This window comes from Pleurodeles waltl, chromosome 10, assembly GCF_031143425.1.
Source record: "Pleurodeles waltl isolate 20211129_DDA chromosome 10, aPleWal1.hap1.20221129, whole genome shotgun sequence".
NCBI lineage: Eukaryota > Metazoa > Chordata > Amphibia > Caudata > Salamandridae > Pleurodeles > Pleurodeles waltl.
The window spans coordinates 512,949,566-512,971,050 of record NC_090449.1 but is presented as its reverse complement, the minus strand read 5'-3'; the positions used below and the strand labels follow the sequence as shown (position 1 = coordinate 512,971,050).

General features: G+C 47.2%; 1 protein-coding gene across 3 annotated transcripts in view; it reads right to left on the bottom strand.

Annotated features, from left to right (window-relative positions):
- Window positions 1-21,485, bottom strand: part of KLHL18 (kelch like family member 18) — a 238,982-nt gene that overhangs the window by 96,847 nt on the left and 120,650 nt on the right. For all 3 annotated transcript variants that reach the window (XM_069210941.1, XM_069210942.1, XM_069210944.1), the window contains exon 5: window positions 13,525-13,685. In XM_069210941.1, the coding sequence (XP_069067042.1) occupies window positions 13,525-13,685 (161 nt within the window). The remainder of the gene's footprint in view (window positions 1-13,524; window positions 13,686-21,485) is intronic.

Sequence of the window (21,485 nt, the reverse complement as noted above, 5' to 3'; positions counted from 1 at the left end):
CTTCGAAAACCTGCTCCAGCTACGCATCTGACAGGGACCAGCGACCTCTGAAGCCTCAGAGGACTGCCCTGGACTAAAGGACCAAGAAACTCCAGTGAAAAGCAGCCCTGTTCAAAACCAGCTACTTCTTTGCAACAAAGAAGCAACTTTCAAAGACTGCACATTTCCTGCCGGAAGCGTGAGACTTCACACTCTGCACCCGACGCCCCCGGCACGAGATCCAGAGAACAGATACCTCAGGGAGGACTCCCCGGCGACTGCAAGCCTGTGAGTAACCGGAGACGACCCCCCTGAGCCCCCACAGCGACGCCTGCAGAGAGAATCCAGAGGCTCCCCCTGACCGCAACTGCCTGTAACAAGGGACTCAATGCCTGGAACCAACACTGCACCCGCAGCCCCCAGGACCTGAAGGAACCGAACTCCAGAGCAGGAGTGACCCACAGATGACCCTTTACCTAGCCCAGGTGGTGGCTGTCCCGAGAAGCGCCCCCCCACCCCTGTGCCTGCCTGCACCGCTAGAGTGACCCCCGGGTCCCTCCATGGATTCCTACCTGAAACCCGACGCCTGCTTTGCACACTGCACCCGGCCGCCCCTGTGCCGCTGAGGGTGTGTTTTGTGTGCCTATTTGTGCCCCCCGTGCTCTACAAAACCCCCATGGTACTTACCTGCTGGCAGACTGGAACCGGAGCACCCCTGTTCTCCATATGTGCCTATGTGTTTTGGGCACCTCTTTGACCTCTGCACCTGACCGGCCCTGAGCTGCTGGTGTGGTAACTTTGGGGTTGCCTTGAACCCCCAACGGTGGGCTGCCTATGCCCCAGAACTGAGACTTATAAGTGTTTGACTTACCTCGTAATCTAACGTTTACTTACCTCCCCCAGGAACTGTTGATTTTTGCAGTGTCCACTTTGAAAATAGCTTATTGCCATTTTTACAAAGACTGTACATGATATTGTTCCCATTCAAAGTTCCTAAAGTATCTAAGTGAAGTACCTTACATTTAAAGTATTAACTGTAAATCTTGAACCTGTGGTTCTTAAAATAAACTAAGAAAATATATGTTTCAATATAAAAACCTATTGGCCTGGAGTAAGTCTTTGAGTGTGTGTTCCTCATTTATTGCCTGTGTGTGTACAATAAATGCTTAACACTACCCTCTGATAAGCCTACTGCTCGACCACACTACCACAAAATGGAGCAGTAGAATGATCTACTTTTGCCACTATCTTACCTCTAAGGAGAAGCACCTCCACCCAGTGCAGGCTTTGTTTCTGGTCCCAGAGAGCACAAAGGCTCTCACCCCAGGGGGTCAGAAACTCATCTCAGTGGCAGGCTGGCCCAGACCAGTCAGTTCTGCACTGAATGATTGGATAAAATACAGGGGGCATCTCGAAGATGTCCTCTGTGTGCATTTTCTAATAAATCCAACACTGGCATCACGAACAGATGTACACTGGGTAAGTGACATTTTCCGTTCGATGGCATGTGTAGCTGCAGATACACATGCTGTGCATAGACTAGTAAGCAGTTATCTCCCCAAAAGCGGTGGTTCAGCCTGTAGGAGTTGAAGTTGTTTGAAATAAAGTCCATAATACTGCTTGTCCTACTGTGGCTTGCTGTGGGCCTGTTCGGGCCTACTGCATTATAGCCTGATAAATCGGACTCCATTCTAATTCTGTCCTCGGTGCCACTTAAAATATCCTTATACCAACCAGCACTTGGTCTATAATCTGTCTTTCTCCGAAACATCGAGAAGAAAGCTGTGAGGCATGTCAGTCTTTTCGATCGAAGGAAACATTACGCAATCGAAGGGCACGAAGACTGGAGATGGTGTCCAAGCACACGGAGTCCGCCAACGAAACCCTCGAAGAGGAGCCAGGCACAAAAACAGCAGGTTTGACCCTAGACTCCGAATCAAGCAGGGTTCAGACGATGACAGCAGCCAGCCAGTAGCAGCGGCACAGTTCGTGACTACACCTTCACCAACACCAGCCTTTAAAAGATCAACTCAATGCCAAGGGTGCATCACTGCTGTCAAGCCACGGTTCCACCCAATAAAAATTAATCGTCGACCGGCCCTTGGGTTCAGCGCGAAAAAGGTCAAAACACTCCATCAACAGGTTGCCACGCCTGTTCTGGTGTCTGGGTCGAGCCGAAAATTACAAGCCTCAACCTCTGAACCGAGCCGACACCCAACATCATTGGATCCGAGAAGAGTACGCTCTGCTTCGGAGCCGAAACCTCAGCCAACAGCTTTGGACCCGAAACATCTCAGTCAGACGTTGGAGCCGAAAACATCATCTTATACAGAGGAGGACAGGGCTTGCAGCTCCGATGAGGCAGGTGCCCAAAACATTGACTGAACATTCCTCTAAGGACACAGAAAATACCTCTGAACATCAAATGGAGGAATTGGACATTCAACTTATTTTAGAGGCTATGGACAACAAGGATAAAAGAATCTAAATCCAGAAAGAAACTGGAAAAAGTATTACTTATCCGCCTCCACAGACTAAAAGAAAGTTAGCATTTCACGAGACTCTTGATACTACCCCACCACTGGCAAAGATTTTCAAGCAGAAGGAAAAGCCGAAACCTCTTCAGCTTTCTCCACCACATTCACCGCAACTTTCTTTTTCACCAAAACCTCTCACTCCACCACCTTCACCATCACCATCACACTCTAGCACTTCTTCACAAGAAGAACAATGGGGTGATTCCAGTTCCACTGTAGACCCATGGGACATGTATAATTCGGATCCTATACCATCTAATGATCTGGAGCTCTACCCTCCTAGACCATCCCCACTAGAGAATAGAACAGCCTATAACCAAGCAATATCCAGGGAAGCTGCAGACCATGGAGTACAAATGCATGCAGAACCTTTAGAAGAGTATTTCCTTTTTAATACACTATCTTCAACTCATAAGCAATACCAGAGTTTACCAATGCTTCCTGGTATGCTTAAGCATGCAGAAGAAATATTTAAAGAACCAGTTAAAGCTAGGGTCTAACACAGAGGATTGACAAAAAATATAAGCCTGCACCAACAGACCCAGTATACATCATAGAACAATTACCAGCAGATTCTATTGTGGTCAGTGCAGCCAGGAAGCGTGCCAATGGTCAGTCTTCTGGGGATACCCCATTCCCTGACAAAGAAAGCAGAAAATGTTATGCTGCTGGGAAAAGGGTGGCATCACAAGCAGCCAACCAATGGCGTACTGCCAATTCCCAAGCCCAGTTAGCAAGATATGACAGGGCACATTAGGATGAGATGCAAGAATTCTTGCAATACCTACCCAAGGAACACCAAAAGAGGGTGCAGCAAATTGTGGAAGAAGGTCAGGCCATAACCAATAATCAGATTAGGTCTGCTCTAGATGCAGCTGACACTGCAGCTAGAGAAATTAATACCAGTATCACAAATAGACGACATGCATGGTTGAGGTCCTCGGATTTTAAACTGGAGATACAACAGGCGGTCCTTAAGATGCCTTTTAACAAAGAGCAGCTTTTCGGACCAGAGGTGGACACAACTATAGAGAAACTCAAAAAAGACTGACACAGCAAAAGTGATGGGAGCCCTTTATACCACACCATTTCGGGGTTCCTTTCGGAAATCGCAATCTAGGGGAGGTTGTAAAACCCAGACTGCAGAGGATTCTAGCGTCCATCCAAAGCAAGGACAGCAGTACAACCCAAGGGGGACATTTAGAGCCTCTTACAGAGGACAAAAGTTCAGGGCCAGAGGAAAATTTGCAGCCTCAAAGGGTACTTCCACACCCACTAAACAATGACTTCCCAAACATCCCACAATCCCATACGTCTCCTGTGGGAAGACGACTGCAACAATTCCATTCTCTTTGGCAAAACATCACCACAGATAAATGGGTACTCTCAATTATCTGCAGTGGTTATTGCCTAGAGCTCAACTCCACTCCAGCAAATATTCCACCTCGTTCTCAGACTCTCCAGAACACACTGCTCTACTAAAACAAGAGGTACAATCTGTTACTCAAGGAGGCAATAGAAATCGTTCCTATCTCACAGCAAGGAACAGGAGTATACTCCTGATACTTCCTTATACCAAAGAAGGATGGTACTCTCAGACCCATTCTCGATCTCAGACTTCTAAATCTATATATCCTGTCAGAACATTTTCACATGGTCACTCTACAGGATGTCATTCCCCTACTACAAAAACAAGATTACATGACTGCGCTAGATCTAAAAGACGCTTACTTCCACATTCCCATACATCCAGCTCACCAAAAGTATTTAAGGTTCGTAATGTCAGGCAAGCACTACCAATTCAAGGTACTACCCTTTGGAGTAGCAACAGCACCAAGAGTGTTCACAAAATGTCTAACTGTAGTAGCGGTGTGAGGAAATGCCTCCTTGGCATGGTTACCCCCTGACTTTTTGCCTTTGCTGATGCCAAGTTATGATTTGAAATTGTGCTGAGGCCTGCTAACCAAGCCGCAGCACCAGTGTTCTTTCCCTAAACTGTACCTTTGTCTCCACAATTGGCACACCCTGGCATCCAGGTAAGTCCCTTGTAACTGGTAACCCTGGAACCAAGGGCCCTGATGCCAGGGAAGGTCTCTAAGGGCTGCAGCATGTCTTATGCCACCCTGGGGACCCCTCACACAGCACAGACACACTGCCTGCCAGCTTGTGTGTGCTGGTGGGGAGAAAAACACTAAGTCGACATGGCACTCCCCTCAGGGTGCCATGCCAACCTCACACTGCCTATGGCATAGATAAGTCACCCCTTGCCTGCATCGCTGAAGAGACCCCTGGGTCTCCCATTGAAACCTATTGCAAACCCGACACCTGTTTGCACTCTGCACCCGGCCGCCCCTCTGCCGCCGAGGATGTACTTTTTGTGCTGACTTGTCTCCCCCCCCGGTGCCCTACAAAACCCCCCTGGTCTGCCCTCCAAAGTCACGGGTACTTACCTGCTGGCAGACTGGAACCGGGGCACCCCCTTCTCCATTGAAGCCTATGCGTTTTGGGCACCACTTTGACCTCTGCACCTGACTGGCCCTGAGCTGCTGGTGTGGTAACTTTGGGGTTGCCCTGAACCCTCAACGGTGGGCTACCTTGGACCCAAACTTGAACCCTGTAAGTGCTTTACTTACCTGAAAAACTAACAAATACTTACCTCCCCCAGGAACTGTTGAATTTTGCACTGTGTCTAGTTTTAAAATAGCTTATTGCCATTTTTGCCAAAACTGTACATGTTATTGTGTTGATACAAAGTTCCTAAGATACCCGAGTGAAATACCTTTCATTTAAAGTATTGTGTGTAAATCTTGAACCTGTGGTTCTTAAAGTAAGAAAATATATTTTCTATACAAAAACCTATTGGCCTGGAATTGTCTCAGAGTGTGTGTTCCTCATTTATTGCCTGTGTGTGTACAACAAATGCTTAACACTACCCTGTGATAAGCCTACTGCTCGACCACACTACCACAAAATAGAGCATTAGAATTATTTCTTTTTGCCACTATCTTACCTCTAAGGGGAACCCTTGGACTCTGTGCATGCTATTTCTTACTTTGAAATAGTACATTACAGAGCCAACTTCCTACACTTATGTCTGTGTACTTGTAAAAAGGGTTGTTCAATAGTGAATGCTTGTATTTCACTAACTCTTCGTAATGGAGTGATTGCCACTAGAAAGGCAACTTTCTAAGTTAGGAATTGCATCTGACAGGAGTTCATAGGTTAAAAGGGTGGACCCATGAGTCGTGTGAGTACAATGTTAAGAATCCATGAGGGTACTGGTGGCGTTCTTGGAGGTATGAGTAGTTTTAGACCCTCCATGAAAGCTTTGATGACAGGCACTCTAAATAGAGATTTGGTTTATTTTGCAAATATACCATACCATACATTCTGGTGGAAGATTTAGATATCCAAACTCTAAGATTTCAGGAGACAGATTGCCAGATTGAGCATTGCTGGATTGGGGTGTCTGATCGGTTTGTTTTGTGTCAACAGGTCCGGTCTGTTTGGGAGTTTGATGTGTGGTACTACTGACAGGTCTAGCAATGTGGTGTACCATGGTTGACGTGCCCACATTGGTGCTATAAGTATGAGTTTGTTTTGACGCAGTTTGTTGACCAGAAATGGAATGAGCGGGAGAGGGAGAGGGGGGAAGCGTAAGCAAATAGCCCTGACCAATTGATCCACAGAGCATTGCCCTAGGATTGAGGGTGTGGGTACCTGGACGCGAAGTTTCGCCATTTTGCGTTGTGGTTGGTGGCAAACAGGTCTGTGGTTGGTGGCGAACAGGTCTAGGTCTGGTGTCCCCCACTGACAAAAGTATTTGTGAAGTACTTGGGGGTGAATTTCCCACTCGTGGGTTTGTTAGTGATCTCGAAAGAGGTGGTCTGCTAATGGATTGTGAATCCCTGGAATGTATTGAGCTACCAGGTGTATGTTGTTGTGAATTGCCCAATGCCAAATCTTTTGTGCTAGAAAGCAAAGTTGTGATGAGTGGGTTACTCCCTGTTTGTTTAGGTAGTACATTGTTGTCATATTGTCGGTTCTGACAAGAATGTATTTGTGAGCAAGAAAAGGTTAAAAGGCTCTTAGTGCTAGGGACACTGCTGGCAGTTTTAAGTGATTTATGTGATTTTTTTTTAGTTTGTTGTCCCACTGTCCCTGAATATTGTGATTGTTGAGGTGTGCCCCCCATCCAATCATTGATGCATCTGTTGTAAGAATGGCGTGAGGCACAGGGTCTTGAAATGTCCGCACTTTGTTTAAATTTGTGGGATTCCACCACTGAAGTGAAATGTGTGTTTGGCGGTCTATCAACACTAGATCTTGGAAATGACCATGTGCCTGCGACCACTGTTTTGCAAGGCACTGTTGTAAGGACCGCATGCGTAATAATGCGTTTGGGACAATGGCGATGCATGATGCCATCATACCCAACAGTTTCATGACAAATCAGGCAGTGTTACAAGTTGTTTTTCTTCGAAGAAGTCTTTTAGAGTCACGGGATCGAGTGACTCGTCCCTTTCGGCTCCATTGCGCATGGGCGTCGACTCCATCTTAGACTGTTTTCCCCGCAAAGGGTGAGGTAGGAGTTGAGTATACTAAAAAGGTGCCCATGCAATGGAGTAGTAATGTATGTACATAGTGTGTATTGAAATAATATTTATTTACATATTAACAATTTTCATGCAACTAAAAACGGCTACAGGCTCCCGGGGAGGTGGGAGGGAGCATGTGAATCTGCAGCATCTCATGCCACGAACAGATGTACACTGGGTAAGTGACATTTTCCGTTCGGTGGCATGTGTAGCTGCAGATACACATGCTGTGTATAGACTATAAAGCAGTAATCTCCCCAAAAGCGGTGGTTAGCCTGTAGGAGTTGAAGTTGTCTGAAATAATGTTCTTAATACAGCCTGTCCTACTGTGGCTTATTGTGTTGCTAACACGTCTACACAATAATGCTTAGTAAATGTATGAGGCGTAGACCAGGTGGCTGCCTTACAAATTTCTGTCATTGGTATATTTCCAAGAAAAGCCATTGTGGCGCCCTTTTTTCGAGATTTAATGTGCTCTTGGTGTAATGGATAATTCTCTTTTTGCTTTAAGGTAACAGGTTTGAATGCATTTAACTATCCCTCTGGCAATGCCTTGTTTGGATATAGGGTTGCCTGCATGAGGTTTTTGGAAAGTTACAAACAATTGTTTTGTTTTACGAAATTGTTTCGTTCTGTCAATGTAATACATTAGTGCTCTCTTTATGTCTAATGTATGCAAGGCCCTTTCACCTACTGAGTCTGGTTGTGGAAAGAAGACTGGGAGTTCCAGTTTGGTTTAGATGGAATGGTGATATGACCTTTGGTAAGAATTTTGGATTTGTACGGAGAACCACTTTATGTTTATGTATTTGTATAAAGGATTCTTGAATAGAAAATGCTTGTATTTCACTCACTCTTCTAAGTGATGTGATAGCTATTAGAAAGGCTACTTTCCAAGTCAGATATTGGATTTGACAAGAACGCGTGGGTTCGAATGGTGGGCCCATGAGTTGTGTGAATACAATATTAAGGTTCCACGAAGGTACTGGTGGCGTCCTTGGGGTTATGATTCTTTTTAGTCCTTCCATAAATGCTTTAATGACTGGGATTCTAAAAAGTTATGTTGTATGTGTAATCTGCAGATAGGCAGATATTGCAGTGAGATGGATTTTAATGGAAGAGAATGCTAGATTAGACTTTTGTAAGTGTAATAAATAGCTTACGATGTCCTTTGTGGAGGCATGTAGTGGTTGAATTTGATTAATGTGGCAGTAGCAAATGAATCTTTTCAATTTGTTTGCGTAACAATGTCTTGTTGTAGGTTTTCTCGCTTGTTTAATGACCTCCATACACTCGTGTGTAAGATTTAAATGTTTGAATTCAAAGACTTCAGGAGCCAGATTGCTAGACTGAGCGATGCTGGTTTCGGGTGTCTGATTTGTTGTTTGTGTTGTGTTAACAGATCTGGTCTGTTTGGTAGTTTGATGTGGGGTACTATTGATAAGTCCAACAGGGTTGTGTACCACAGTTGGCGAGCCCAGGTTGGTGCTAGGAGTATTAGTTTGAGTTTGTTTTGACTCAGTTTGTTGACCAGATAAGGAATGAGTGGGAGAGGGGGAAAAGTGTAAGCAAATATCCCTGACCAGCTCATCCATAGAGCATTTCCCTTGGACTGAGGGTGTGGGTACCTGGACGCGAAGTTTTGGCATTTTGCGTTTTCTTTTGTTGCGAATAGGTCTTGGTTTGGTGTTCCCCAGCGGTGGAAGTGATCCTGTAGGATCTGGGGATGTATTTCACATTCGTGAGTTTGCTGGTGATCTCGGCTGAGATTGTCGGCTAACTGATTCTGAATGCCTGGTATGTATTGTGCTATTAGGCGAATGTGGTTGTGAATTACACAATGCCAAATCCTTTGTGCTAAGAGGCACAGTTGTGCTGAGTGTGCCCCCCCCCTTGTTTGTTGAGATAGTACATTGTTGTCATGTTGTCTGTCTTGACAAGAATGTGTTTGTGGGCTATTAGTGGTTGAAACGCTTTTAATGCTAGAAAACCGCTAGCAGTTCCATGTGATTTATGTGAAGTAGTTTTTGTTGATTGTCCCATTGACCCTGTATGCTGTGATTGTTGAGGTGTGCTCCCACCCAACCATGGAAGCATCTGTAGTGATAATAGCTTGAGGCACTGGGTCTTGGCCACCCTTTGTTTAAATTTATAGAGTTCCACCATTGAAGCGAAGAGTGTGTTTGGCAGTCTATCAACACTAGATCTTGAAGTTGACCCTGTGCTTGTGTCCATTGTTTTGCTAGGCACTGTTGTAAGGTCCGCATGTGTAATCTTGCGTTTGGGACAATGGTTATGCATGAGGACATCATGCCTAGTAGTTTCATTGCAAACTTTACCGTGTAGTGTTGGTTTGGTTGTATTGCTTGATCTTACATTTTGGAACGATTGGACTCTTTGTGGACTTGGAGTGGCAATTGCCTTTTGTGTGTTGAGTGTTGCTCCCAAGTATTGTTGTATTTGGGATGGTTGCAGATGTGATTTTTGGTAATTTATAGAGAACCCTAGTTTGTGTAGAGTTTCTATGATGTATTGCGTGTGAAATTGACATTGTTATTGAGTGTTGGCTTTTATTAGCCAGTCGTCCAAATATGGGAATACGTGCATGTGCTGTCTTCTTAAGTGAGCGGCTACTACTGCTAGGCATTTTGTGAATACTCTGGGGGCTGCTGTTATTCCGAACTGTAGCACTTTGAATTGATAGTGTTTGCCTTGCATTAAAAACCTTAGGTATTTTCTGTGAGAAGGATGGATGGGTATGTGGAAATACACATACTTGAGATCCAATGTTGTCATGTATTCCTCCTTTTTTAGTAAGGGAACTACGTCTTGAAGGGTTACCATGTGGAAATGATCGGATTTGATCAAGAGATTCAGTGTTCTGAGATCTAAGATAGGTCTTAACGTTTTGTCCTTTTTTGGAATGAGGAAATATAGTGAGTAGACGCCGGTTCCTTTTTGGTGATTGGGTACGAGCTCTATTGCTTGTTTTTGTAACAGTGCTTGGACCTCTATATGTAATAGGTCTAAGTGTTGTCGAGACAGTCTGTGCGTTTTTGGTGGCACATCTGGAGGGAATGCTGTGAATTCTATGCAATAACCATGTTGGATAATTGATAGGACCCATGTGTCTGTTGTAATATGTGTCCAGTTTTCATAGTATGTGGATAGCCTCCCCCCCACTGGTGACAAGTGTTGGGGTGTTGTGACATTGAAGTCACTGTTTGCTAGGGCTTGGTTTGGCGGGTTGGAATTTTCCCCTTCCTTTTTGGAATTGCCCTCTATAGGAACCACGAAACCCCCCCTCTGGTATTGTGATTGATAGGTGGGTCTGGTTTGGGAGGTGGAAGGTTCAGGTGTTTGTTGCTAAAAACCCCCTCTAAATTGTAGTTTCCTAAAGGTGCCTCTGACTTGTGGGTAATAGAGCGCGCCCATGGCTTTGGCCGTGTCTGTGTCCGTGTCTTTTTTCATTTTTTCAATGGCAGTATCGACTTCCGGCCCAAACAACTGTTGTTGATTAAAAGGCATATTTAACACCGCTTGTTGCATCTGTGGCTTGAATCCAGAACTCCGCAGCCATGCATGCCTGCGAATGGATACAGCCGTGTTGACAGTCCGTGCTGCCGAGTCTAGTGCGGACCTTATCTGGTTGTTAGATATGGCCTGTCTCTCTTCAACTACTTGTTGGGCACGTTTTTGGTGTTCCTTGGGCAAATGCTGTATGATGTCTTGCATCTCGTCCCAGTGTGCCCTGTCGTAGCGTGCAAGTAGGGCTTGTGAATTCACAATTCGCCATTGATCGGCTGCTTGCGATGCCACTCGCTTGCTGCAGCGTCGAATTTTCGACTTTCTTTGTCAGGTGGTGGAGCATCTCCTGATGATTGAGAGTTTGCTCTTTTCCTTCCTGCCCCTACAACCACTGAGTCCGGTGTGAGCTGCTGTGTTATGAACACTGGATCTGTTGGGGGTGGTTTGTACTTCTTTTCAACACTAGACGTGATAGACCTGTTGCGCGTGCTTGAGCATGCCCGGGAGCATTTTCAGGCTTTGATAGGATGCGTGGGTGGATGCCAGAGTGTTAAAAAGGAAGTCATCCTCCACTGGCTCTGTGTGCATTGCTACGTTGTGGAACATAGCTGCCCTGGATAGTACCTGCGTGTATGCAGTACTGTCTTCTGGTGGTGACGGCTTGGTTGGATAACATTCTGGGCTGTTATCCGATACTGGTGGATCATATAAATCCCATGCATCAGCATCATCTTGGGTCATCCCAGTATGTGTGGGTGACTGCATTAGAGGTGTTCCCACTGGTGACAATTGTGGTGAGTGCAGTGGGGATGGCTGTGGTGAGACCATTGGTGGTGGTGGTGATTTGTCTCTAACCACTTTGGCCTTTGGTTGCATTTCTGTTTCCTGAAATGCAAGCTTCCTTTTCGATTTGAGTGGAGGTAAAGTCTGAATCTTGCCAGTCTCTTTTTGGATATGTAACCTCTGTTGTGTAAGGTCAAGTTCTTCCATACCTATCTCATGCTCAAATCAATGTCTTTCCTTGAGTTGCATGGAAAGTCCTTGCTCTTCTGTATAAGAGCTTCTTTTTGGCTCCGAGGCCGCTTTTTTCGGTACCGAAGTTTCTGCTGGTATAGTCTTTCGGTTCCGAGGAGCTTTATCGGGGTTTGGTCGATTCGATCACTCGGTGTCAAAATCGTTCGGTGCCGGATTCTCGACCGGAGTTGGAAGTCCTCGCCAACTCCTTGGCCTTTTTCGGTGCCGATGTTTGGTCACCTTCCTTTTGGTGGGTTGAGCCATGGCCTGCTGGCGGTGGCATCCCCATGGCCTTAATTTTCTTGGTGTGACCCTGAGTTTGGGACGGGGCAGGTTTACTCACGGTTTGTTGCACCGTCGAGGGTCATTCACTGTCGGATTAATCCGATTCAGTCTCTTGGATGGAGATTCTGTCCTCCTCCTCGACGTCAAGATACTCTTTCGGTCTCGATGGCATTTGCAGTCTTCTTGCTAGTCGATCTCTCAAGGTCTTCTTTGATCGAAACACCCGGCAAGCTTCACAAGTATCCTCTGTGTTCGGGTGACAAACACAGATTACAGACCCGGTGCTGGTCTGTATAAGGATACTTTGAGTGACACTTAGGACAGAAACGAAAGGGGGTCCGGTCCATTAGTTTGAGATGACGGGTGTGGTCGGGCCGACCAGGCCTCGGTGAAGAGTGGAAGCCCCGAAGGGCCGCCGAAGCGGTCTTGACGTCGGTGCCGATACACTAACACTAACCCGGTACCGAGCGATGAAAATACCGTCAAATTTGATACTTTAGCTAACTTTCCCGATTCAAAATATGGAGCGAAGAGGAACACGTCCGAACCTGATGGCGGAAAGAAAACAAAGCTGAATGCCTGAGTAAGATAAGGAGAAATGTGAACAGCAAGAAAGCAGATGAGACACAGGGTTAATGGCAAAATGGGTATGAATGATAACTAAGACGAGAAGAAAAAAACAGAAATGAAGAAAAGGTAAAAGCCTAAGTGCTAAAGTGGACAGGAAATAAAGTGGGTGATGGAAAGAACCCACTTACTGGATGTAAAAAGGCAACATCCTAAAAAAATAAATAAAAATAAATAAATAAAAACACGTCATAGAAAGCAGAGAAAATCAAAAAATAAAAACTACTTTGAGCATGGAAGGGCAGGATACCCAACAAAGTAGGAAGAGACCAAAAGGCCCAAAGCCAAGAAGGCTATGAGAAGGGGCAAATTAAAGCTGTGACAGAAGTACAGGTAGGAAAAACGGGACAGTCTCAGACTGTGGAACAGATGAGATGTGCTCAGGTACGAGAAATGCTACATCAACTATTGCCTAGAATTACTTAAACGTAAGTGCAGCACATACAAGCCAAGCTAACTAAAATCACCCATGTTTTGTTAAAAATGGAGATGAACTTTGAGGTCTTAATTTTCAGAGATTATGACATTCTTTCGGCTGAATTGAGTTAAGTATGCTCATGAAACAAATTCAATATACACGTTCTTACAGACACAAGTACGTTTTGTATGGCTCTAGAAGCTCAAACTGAATGGATGGCACACGTTGTTGCTAATAAAGGCTCAACTTCTGATTTCATAGTGCAGATGGTAATGAGTTCTTAAGCAGCATTTCAGAAAGACTTATAAGGTTTCTGAAGTGCAATAGTTAATACGTGTTACTTTTATCCATTGTAACTCTGCTTAGCTTACAGGCCTCGCAAACATGGAAGACTTAGACAGCCTACCTGATATTCAAACCTTTGACCTGTAGATTATAACACAAGCCTTCAACACCATGAGCCATCTTGGAAAAACCTTGTGCCTTGGGATTATCAATTAATATATGCTTCTTAAAGTTCTTCACTGCAAGCACTCACCGACATTTGTGGCAGTAGCGGATGAGATCATCCTGCTGGACACGGTCTGTAAGGAACTGTGGCCGACAAAGAGGCAGACGGATTTTAGAAAGCAGCTCAGGTAGGTAGGCTTCCCTCTGCTCTCGGTCAGACTTCACCCAGGCAAGTGCTGCTTCAAAAACCTAGTAATAGTAAATGAAAGGTTGACAAACAAGTTAGCTTCTCTTTTGCTGAAAGGAGAGCTCAGAAATACAATTAGACATAATGTACAATAAAAAAATAATAAAAAAAAGTTTCTGCAAACGTTTCCATTTCCAGTTGTATATATTACTTGAATGAACAAATCAACGTCACATATAAAATTAATAGGAGGCTACTGGATTCTTGCATGTAATATTTCAATGTATTTACTTACACATGAAAGTTCCAAGTTTTAAAAAATCAAAAGAAAATCAAACAGGGTGTATGATGACCCACTGTAGGAAGTTGGCTCTGTATGTACTATTTCAAAGTAAGAAATAGCATGCACAGAGTCCAAGGGTTCCCCTTAGAGGTAAGATAGTGGCAAAAAGAGAAAATACTAATGCTCTATTTTGTAGTAGTGTGGTCGAGCAGTAGGCTTATCAGAAGGAAGTGTTAAGCATTTGTTGTACACACACAAGCAATAAATGGGGAACACACACACAAAGACAATTCCAGGCCAATAGGTTTTTTTATATAGAAAAATATATTTTCTTAGTTTATTTTAACAACCACAGGTTCAAGATTTCCAAACAATACTTTAAATGAAAGGTATTTCACTTAGGAACTTTGAATTAGCAAAATAGCATATACAGTTTTCACACAAATGGCAAATAGCTGTTTTAAAACTAGACAGTGCAATTTTCAACAGTTCCTGGGGGAGGTAAGTGTTTGTTAGATTTGCAGGTAAGTAAACCACCTACAGGGTTCAAAGTTGGGTCCAATGTAGCCCACCGTTGGGGGTTCAGGGCAACCCCAAAGTTACCACACCAGCAGCTCAGGGCCGGTCAGGTGCAGAGGTCAAAGTGGTGCCCAAAACGCATAGGCTTCAATGGTGGAGGGGTGCCCCGGTTCCAGTCTGCCAGCAGGTAAGTACCCGCGTCTTCGAAGGGCAGACCAGGGGGGTTTTGTAGGGCAACGGGGGGGGACACAAGTCAGTACAAAAAGTACACCCTCAGCGGCACGGCGCGGCCGTGTGCAGTGTGCAAAAAGGCGTCCGGTTCGCAATAGGTTCAATGGGAGACCAAGGGGTCTCTTCAGCGATGCAGGCAAGGGGGGGGGCTCTTTGGGGTAGCCACCACCTGGGCAAGGGAGAGGGCCACCTGGGGGTCGCTCCTGCACTGGAGGTCAGATCCTTCAGGTCCTGGGGGTTGCGGGTGCAGTGTCTTTACCAGGCGTCGGGTCTTTGAAGCAGGCAGTCGTGGTCAGGGGGAGCCTCGGGATTCCCTCTGCAGGCGTCGCTGTGGGGGCTCGGGGGGTCAACTCTGGCTACTCATGGTCTCGTAGTCGCCGGGTAGTCCTCCCTGTAGTGTTTGTTCTCCACAAGTCGAGCCGGGGGCGTCGGCTGCAGAGTGCAAAGTCTCTCGCTTTCAGCGGGAAACGTGTGTTGTTTCAAAGTTGCTTCTTTGTTGCAAAGTTGCAGTCCTTGTGGAGCAGAGCCGCTGTCCTCGGGAGTTCTTGGTCCTTCTAGATGCAGGGTAGTCCTCTGAGGCTTCAGAGGTCGCTGGACCCTGTGGAACGCGTCGCTGGAGCAATGTCTTTAGAAGTGGGGAGACAGGCCGGTAGAGCTAGGGCCAAAGCAGTTGGTGTCTCCGTCTTCTCTGCAGGTTTTTCAGCTCAGCAGTCCTCTTCTTCTTAGGTTGCAGGAATCTGAGTTCCTAGGTTCTAGGGAGCCCCTAAATACTGAATTTAGGGGTGTGTTTACGTCTGGGGGGTTAGTAGCCAATGGCTACTAGCCCGGAGGGTGGCTACACCCTCTTTGTGCCTCCTCCCTGAGGGGAGGGGGGCACATACCTAATCCTATTGGGGGAATCATCCATCTGCAAGATGGAGGATTTCTAAAAGTCATTCACCTCAGCTCAGGACACCTTAGGGGCTGTCCTGACTGGCCAGTGACGACTCCTTGTTTTTCTCATTATCTCCTCCGGCCTTGCCACCAAAAGTGGGGCCGTGGCCGGAGGGGGCAGGCAACTCCACTAGCTGGAGTGCCCTGGGGTGCTGTAACAAAGGGGGTGAGCCTTTGAGGCTCACCGCCAGGTGTTACAGTTCCTGCAGGGGGAGGTGAGAAGCACCTCCACCCAGTACAGGCTTTACTAGCCACAGAGTGACAAAGGCACTCTCACCATGTGGCCAGCAACATGTCTGGTGTATGGCAGGCTGCTAAAAACTAGTCAGCCCACACTGGTAGTCGGTTAAAGTTTCAGGGGGCACCTCTAAGGTGCCCTCTGGGGTGTATGTTAGAATAAAATGTACACTGGCATCAGTGAGGCAGTGTGAGGTTGGCATGACACCCTGAGGGGAGTGCCATGTCGACTTAGTGTTTTTCTCCCCACCAGCACACAAAAGCTGACAAGCAGTGTGTCTGTAATGAGTGAGGGGTCCCCAGGGTGGCATAAGACATGCTGCAGCCCTTAGAGACCTTCCCTGGCATCAGGGCCCTTGGTACCAGGGGTACCAGTTACAAGGGACTTACCTGGATGCCAGGGTGTGCCAATTGTGGAAACAAAGGTACAGGTTAGGGAAAGAACACAGGTGCTGGGGCCTGGTTAGCAGGCCTCAGCACACTTTCAAATCATAATCTTGGCATCAGCAAAGGGAAAAAGTCAGGGGGTAACCATGCCAAGGAGGCATTTCCTTACAGGATCGCCTAGAAATATCAGCATATCGTCTCCATAGAGCGCTATCTTGTGTCTGATTACCTATCATTAGTCCCTCAAAGTATGATCCTGATCTAGCCATGTGTGCAAGTGGCTCCATCGCTATTGCAAAGAGTAGGGGCGACAGCGAGCAGCCTTGCCTTGTACCTCTTCCTACCCTGTATGCTTGGGATATTATTTTGCCCGTGCGGATGTGTGCCGTTGGGGTTGAGTATAATAATTTCACCCATTTAATAAATCCCTGTCCTAGTCCCATCTTCTTCATCACTACTTCCAGGTAGTCCCATCTGAGGCTGTCAAATGCCTTTTCGATATCTACCACTATGACTGCTGCTGTGTTGATGGTCGAGGATTTGGAGTGTATTATGTTAATCAGTCTCCTGATATTAGTGGCTGTATTACGGTTTGGTATAAAGCTGGTTTGATCATTGTGTATCAGGTGTTCCATATGGGGCAGCAGCCCGGCGGCTATGGCACTGCTCAAGATTTTGTAGATGATGTTAAGCATGGATAGTGGGCGGTATGAGCGAACTTCTGTAAGTGGGCGCCCTGGTTTGGGCAGGGGGACAACAATGGCTTTGTTTGTGGACGGGGGCAGAACCCCCGTTTCAAGCGCTTCTTCGTAAAGGACGCTTAGTTTGGGTGCTAGAAGATCAGCATATGCTTTGTATAGTTCTGCTGGTAGTCCGTCTGCCCCAGGTACCTTACCTTTCGCCATTGCCTCCACCTATCCCCTTATTTCCGGAGGTGATATCAGCTCTCCCAGTATTAGCTGATCCTCTTCACCTAGAGTGGGGAGCTGGATATGTGCAAGGTCATGCAATTGTTCAGTTCTTAAAGGGGTTGGTGGGGGGGGATTGGGGGGGGCATATAAATTTGAGTAGTAATCTGTGAAGCATGTGTTGATCTCTCCTTGGCCAAATAATCTAGTTCCCATCTGGTTTACTAACTCCATTATTAGTGAGTGTTGTCTTGGTGGGGCCGCCAGCCATGCCAGTGTAGCCCCAGCCTTGTCACCTTGTGCGTGTGGGTGGGTTACAACAAGCAGCCCGGACAAGGGTGGATGGGTGGGCTACAACAAGCAGGCCGGACATGGGCTACAACAAACATTACCCTTATCAGTGACAGGTAGAGTAGCCCTGGTGAAAATGGTAACCCTGCCTAAACTGTTATACAGCTTCTCCACGCTACCTATAATAATCCCTCGATCAATCTTTAAAGAGATTGACACGATTATCACTAACTTCATATGGGGAGCGAGCCGCCATAGATTAGCCCTACACAAACTCCAACAGCTGATGATAAAAGGGGGTCTGGCAGCACCAGACATAGAACTGTACTACCTAGCGGGGCAACTTCAGTGGTTAGCTAGGAAATGGCACTCAATTCTTTCCACAGAGGCAGACACGTGTTCCCGAGATCCCTCGACCACAGGTATTATGGGAATACTTCTAACACCAAGAAGGGGGCGTAAGACAGAACCCTTAGAACTGAAAGTATGAGCCATTGTTGGAATCGAAGTTTACAACGCACGCAAACTATACACCCATACTCCCCAAATCTACCCCTAGCCAGTCTAACTGCATTACCAGGGGGCTGCAATATCGGAAGAATTACAAAACTTGAGGGCGGGCATTGGGATGGTGGGTGACCTCTTTAGAGATGGAGAACTGTTAACATATGAAGACCTGATGGCACAACACAAAATCCCTGCCGGAATGTTCCTCACACATAAAGCAATCATAACCCTAATAGAAAAACATTGGAAGCAAGGTTCCAGGGAACCCTCCACACATGCCGGATGTCACAGCATATGCACAATAGGTGGGGACAAGAAGACTGTGTCAACGATTTATAAATCACTACAAAAAGACACATTGCACTCCCTAGACAGATTAAAGTCCCATTGGCAGGAAGACATCCAGGAAGACAGACGACAACCTATGGGGAAAAAAATATTAACGCATATGTATAGAGCTTCCCAAAATACTCGACTCAAACTGATCAATCTATACATACTCCACAGAGCATACCTACAGTCTATGTCCTCGTTGCACAGCACCAGAAGCAGGCCTACTCCACATGTTATGGACTTGCAGCACAGTGAAACACTATTGGGAGGAAATATTGAATACCCTCACAACACTATCAAACAGAAGACTCTCACCTACTCCAACAGCAATAATACTAGGGGGTTTCTCTAGACCACATAAGAAAAAAACCGTGAACAAGTTTATAGATCTAGCACTGATACTGGCCAAACGAGAGATCACAATGCACTGGAAAGACCAAGGGCCCACAGACTCTAAGATAGAAAGAAGCAATGATTAGATGGGCTGGAGCTGAGGGAGAGACATTGCACCAGGAAGTGGCAAAGGGGGCAGGAAACCCAGAGTACCAAGGCAAGGATGGGTGGGAGGTAGAAGCAACCCATGCGAGGGTGGGAGGGGGAAGCAACCCAGGCAAGGGTGGGTTGGAAGGAGCAACCCAGACAATGGTTAAAAAGAAGCAACCCAGAGAAGAGTAAGCAACCCAAGCACAGGTGGGTGGAAGAAGCAACCCAAGCATTGGGGTTGGGGGAAGAAGCAACCCAAGCAAGTGTGGGTGTTCGGGAGGGAGGAAGCAGCAACCCAGACAAGGGTTAAGAAGAAGAAACGTAGACAAGGGTCGGTTGGTGGATGGGAAGAAGCAACTCAGACAAGTGTGGGCTGGACAAAGAAGAAACAAAGAAGAAACCCAGACAATTAGGAAGAAGCAACCCAGACGAGGGAGGGTGTGAGTAAGAAGCAACCCAAACAATTGGGAAGAAAACGCAACCCAGACAAGGGTGGGTGCAGCACCCCAGACAAGGGTGGGTGGGAGGGAAGAAGCTGCAACTTAGACATTTTAGAAGATGCTACCCGGACAATTGCAAAGACGTAACCCAGGCACAAGAGTGCAGGTGGGTGGCAATGCCACACAAGCTAGGGTGGCTGGTTGGGAAGACAACACAGGTAAAGGTACCCGAGTAGAGAGATGCAATACGGGCAATCAAGATGCAACACAAGCAATCAAGATGCAACACAGGAAAGGATGGGTGGGTGGAACATTGCAACACAGAATATAAAGACGCAACAGAGACAAGGATGACTAGGTGGAAAGACGCAACACCGACAAAGGTGGTTGGGTGCAAAGATGCAACTCAGAAATGGGTGGGTCGGTGGGAGGAAGAAGCAACCCAGATTCTTGAAAAAAGCAATTCAGACAATGGGGAGTGGGAGGAAGAAGCAACCCACACACAAAGTGGAAGAAGCAACCCAGGCAAGGGTGGGTAAGTGGGAGAAAGAAGCAACCCATACAAGGGTTAAGAAATAGCAACCCAGAAAAAAGGTGGATGAGTGGCTGGGAAGAAGCAGCAACCCAGACAAGGGTTAAGAAGCAGCAATCCAGACGAGGGTGGTGGGTGGATGGGAAGAAGAAGCAACTCAGACAAGGGTGCATGGGAAGTAGAAACAACTAAATCAATTGGGAAGACACAATCTAGACAAGGGTGAGTGAGAAGAGGCAACCCAGACAAGGGAAGGTGGAAAAAAGAAGCGACCCAGACAAAGATGGGTAGAATAAGCAAACTATAGAGAAGGGGGAGCGGGTGGGTAAGACGCAACACACGCAAGTGTGGCTGGGTAGGAAGAAGCAACATGGCTGGGTAGGAAGACGCAACACAGGCAAGTGTGGGTGAGTAAGTGGACCGACGCAGCAGGCAACCCAGTTGAGGGTGGTTGGGTCGAAAGACGCAACGCAGACAAGGGGATGGGTGTAAAGATCAGGCAAGGGTGGGTGGGAGGGAAGAAGCAACAGGCGCAAGAAGCAACACAGGCAATGGTGGATGATTGGTAAGAAGTAACACAGGCAAGGTTGGGTAGGTGGTTTAGAAGCAACAAAGGCAAGGGTGGGTGGTTTAGAAGCAAACCAGACAAGGGTGCTAAGAAGCTGCACAGACAATAAGATGCAACACAGCAAGAGTAGGCGGGTGGAAAGGAGCAACAAAGGTAAGGGTGAGAGGGGAGGGAGCAACACCGACAAGGGTGGGCGGGAGGGACGAATCAACAAAGGCAAAGGTGAGAAGGAGGCAACATACTAAGGCAAAGGTGAGTAGGAGGGAACACGCAACAAAGTTAAGGGTGAGCAGAAGGGAAGATGCAATACAGATGCAAAACTGCCAAGGGTAGGTGGGAGAGAAGGGGCAAGAATCAAAACCAGGCAACTGGGAGGGCAGGAGGGAGGGAAGAAAGAATCAAAACCAGGCATCTGGGAGGGCAGGAGGGAGGGAAGAAAGAATCAAAACCAGGCATCTGGGAGGGCAGGAGGGAGGAAGGGAGGGAAGGAAGGAAGGAAGAAAGAATCAAAACCAGGCATCTGGGAGGGCAGGAGGGAGGGAGGGAGGGAGGGAAGGAAGAAAGAATCAAAACCAGGCAACTGGGAGGGAGGGAGGGAAGAATCAAACCAGGCAAGGGCGGGAAGACGCAACAAAAGGCAAGGGCGGGCGGGAGGGAAGACGCGGCAAGGGCGGGAGGGAAGACGCGGCAAGGGCGGGAGGGCGGGAAGGAAGACGCGGCAAGGGCGGGAGGGCGGGAAGGAAGACGCGGCAAGGGCGGGAAGGAAGACGCGGCAAGGGCGGGAGGGCGGGAAGGAAGACGCGGCAAGGGCGGGAGGGCGGGAAGGAAGACGCGGCAAGGGCGGGAAGGAAGACGCGGCAAGGGCGGGAGGGAAGACGCGGCAAGGGCGGGAGGGAAGACGCGGCAAGGAGGGAAGACGCAGCAAGGGGCGGGCGGGAGGGAGGGAAGACGCGGCAAGGGCGGGAGGGAGGGAAGACGCGGCAAGGGCGGGTAGACGCGGCAAGGGTGGGAGGGGTGGGGGACGACACAACAAAGGCAAGGGTTGGTGGGGGACGACACAACAAAGGCAAGGGTTGGTGGGGGGCGGAAGATATCACAGATGCAAGACAGGCATGGGTAGGCGAGAGGGAAGCAGAACAACAGACAAAGTAGCAACACAGACTAGAGTGAGTGGGAGGAAAGGAGCAACACAAAAAAGGGTGGGAGAGAA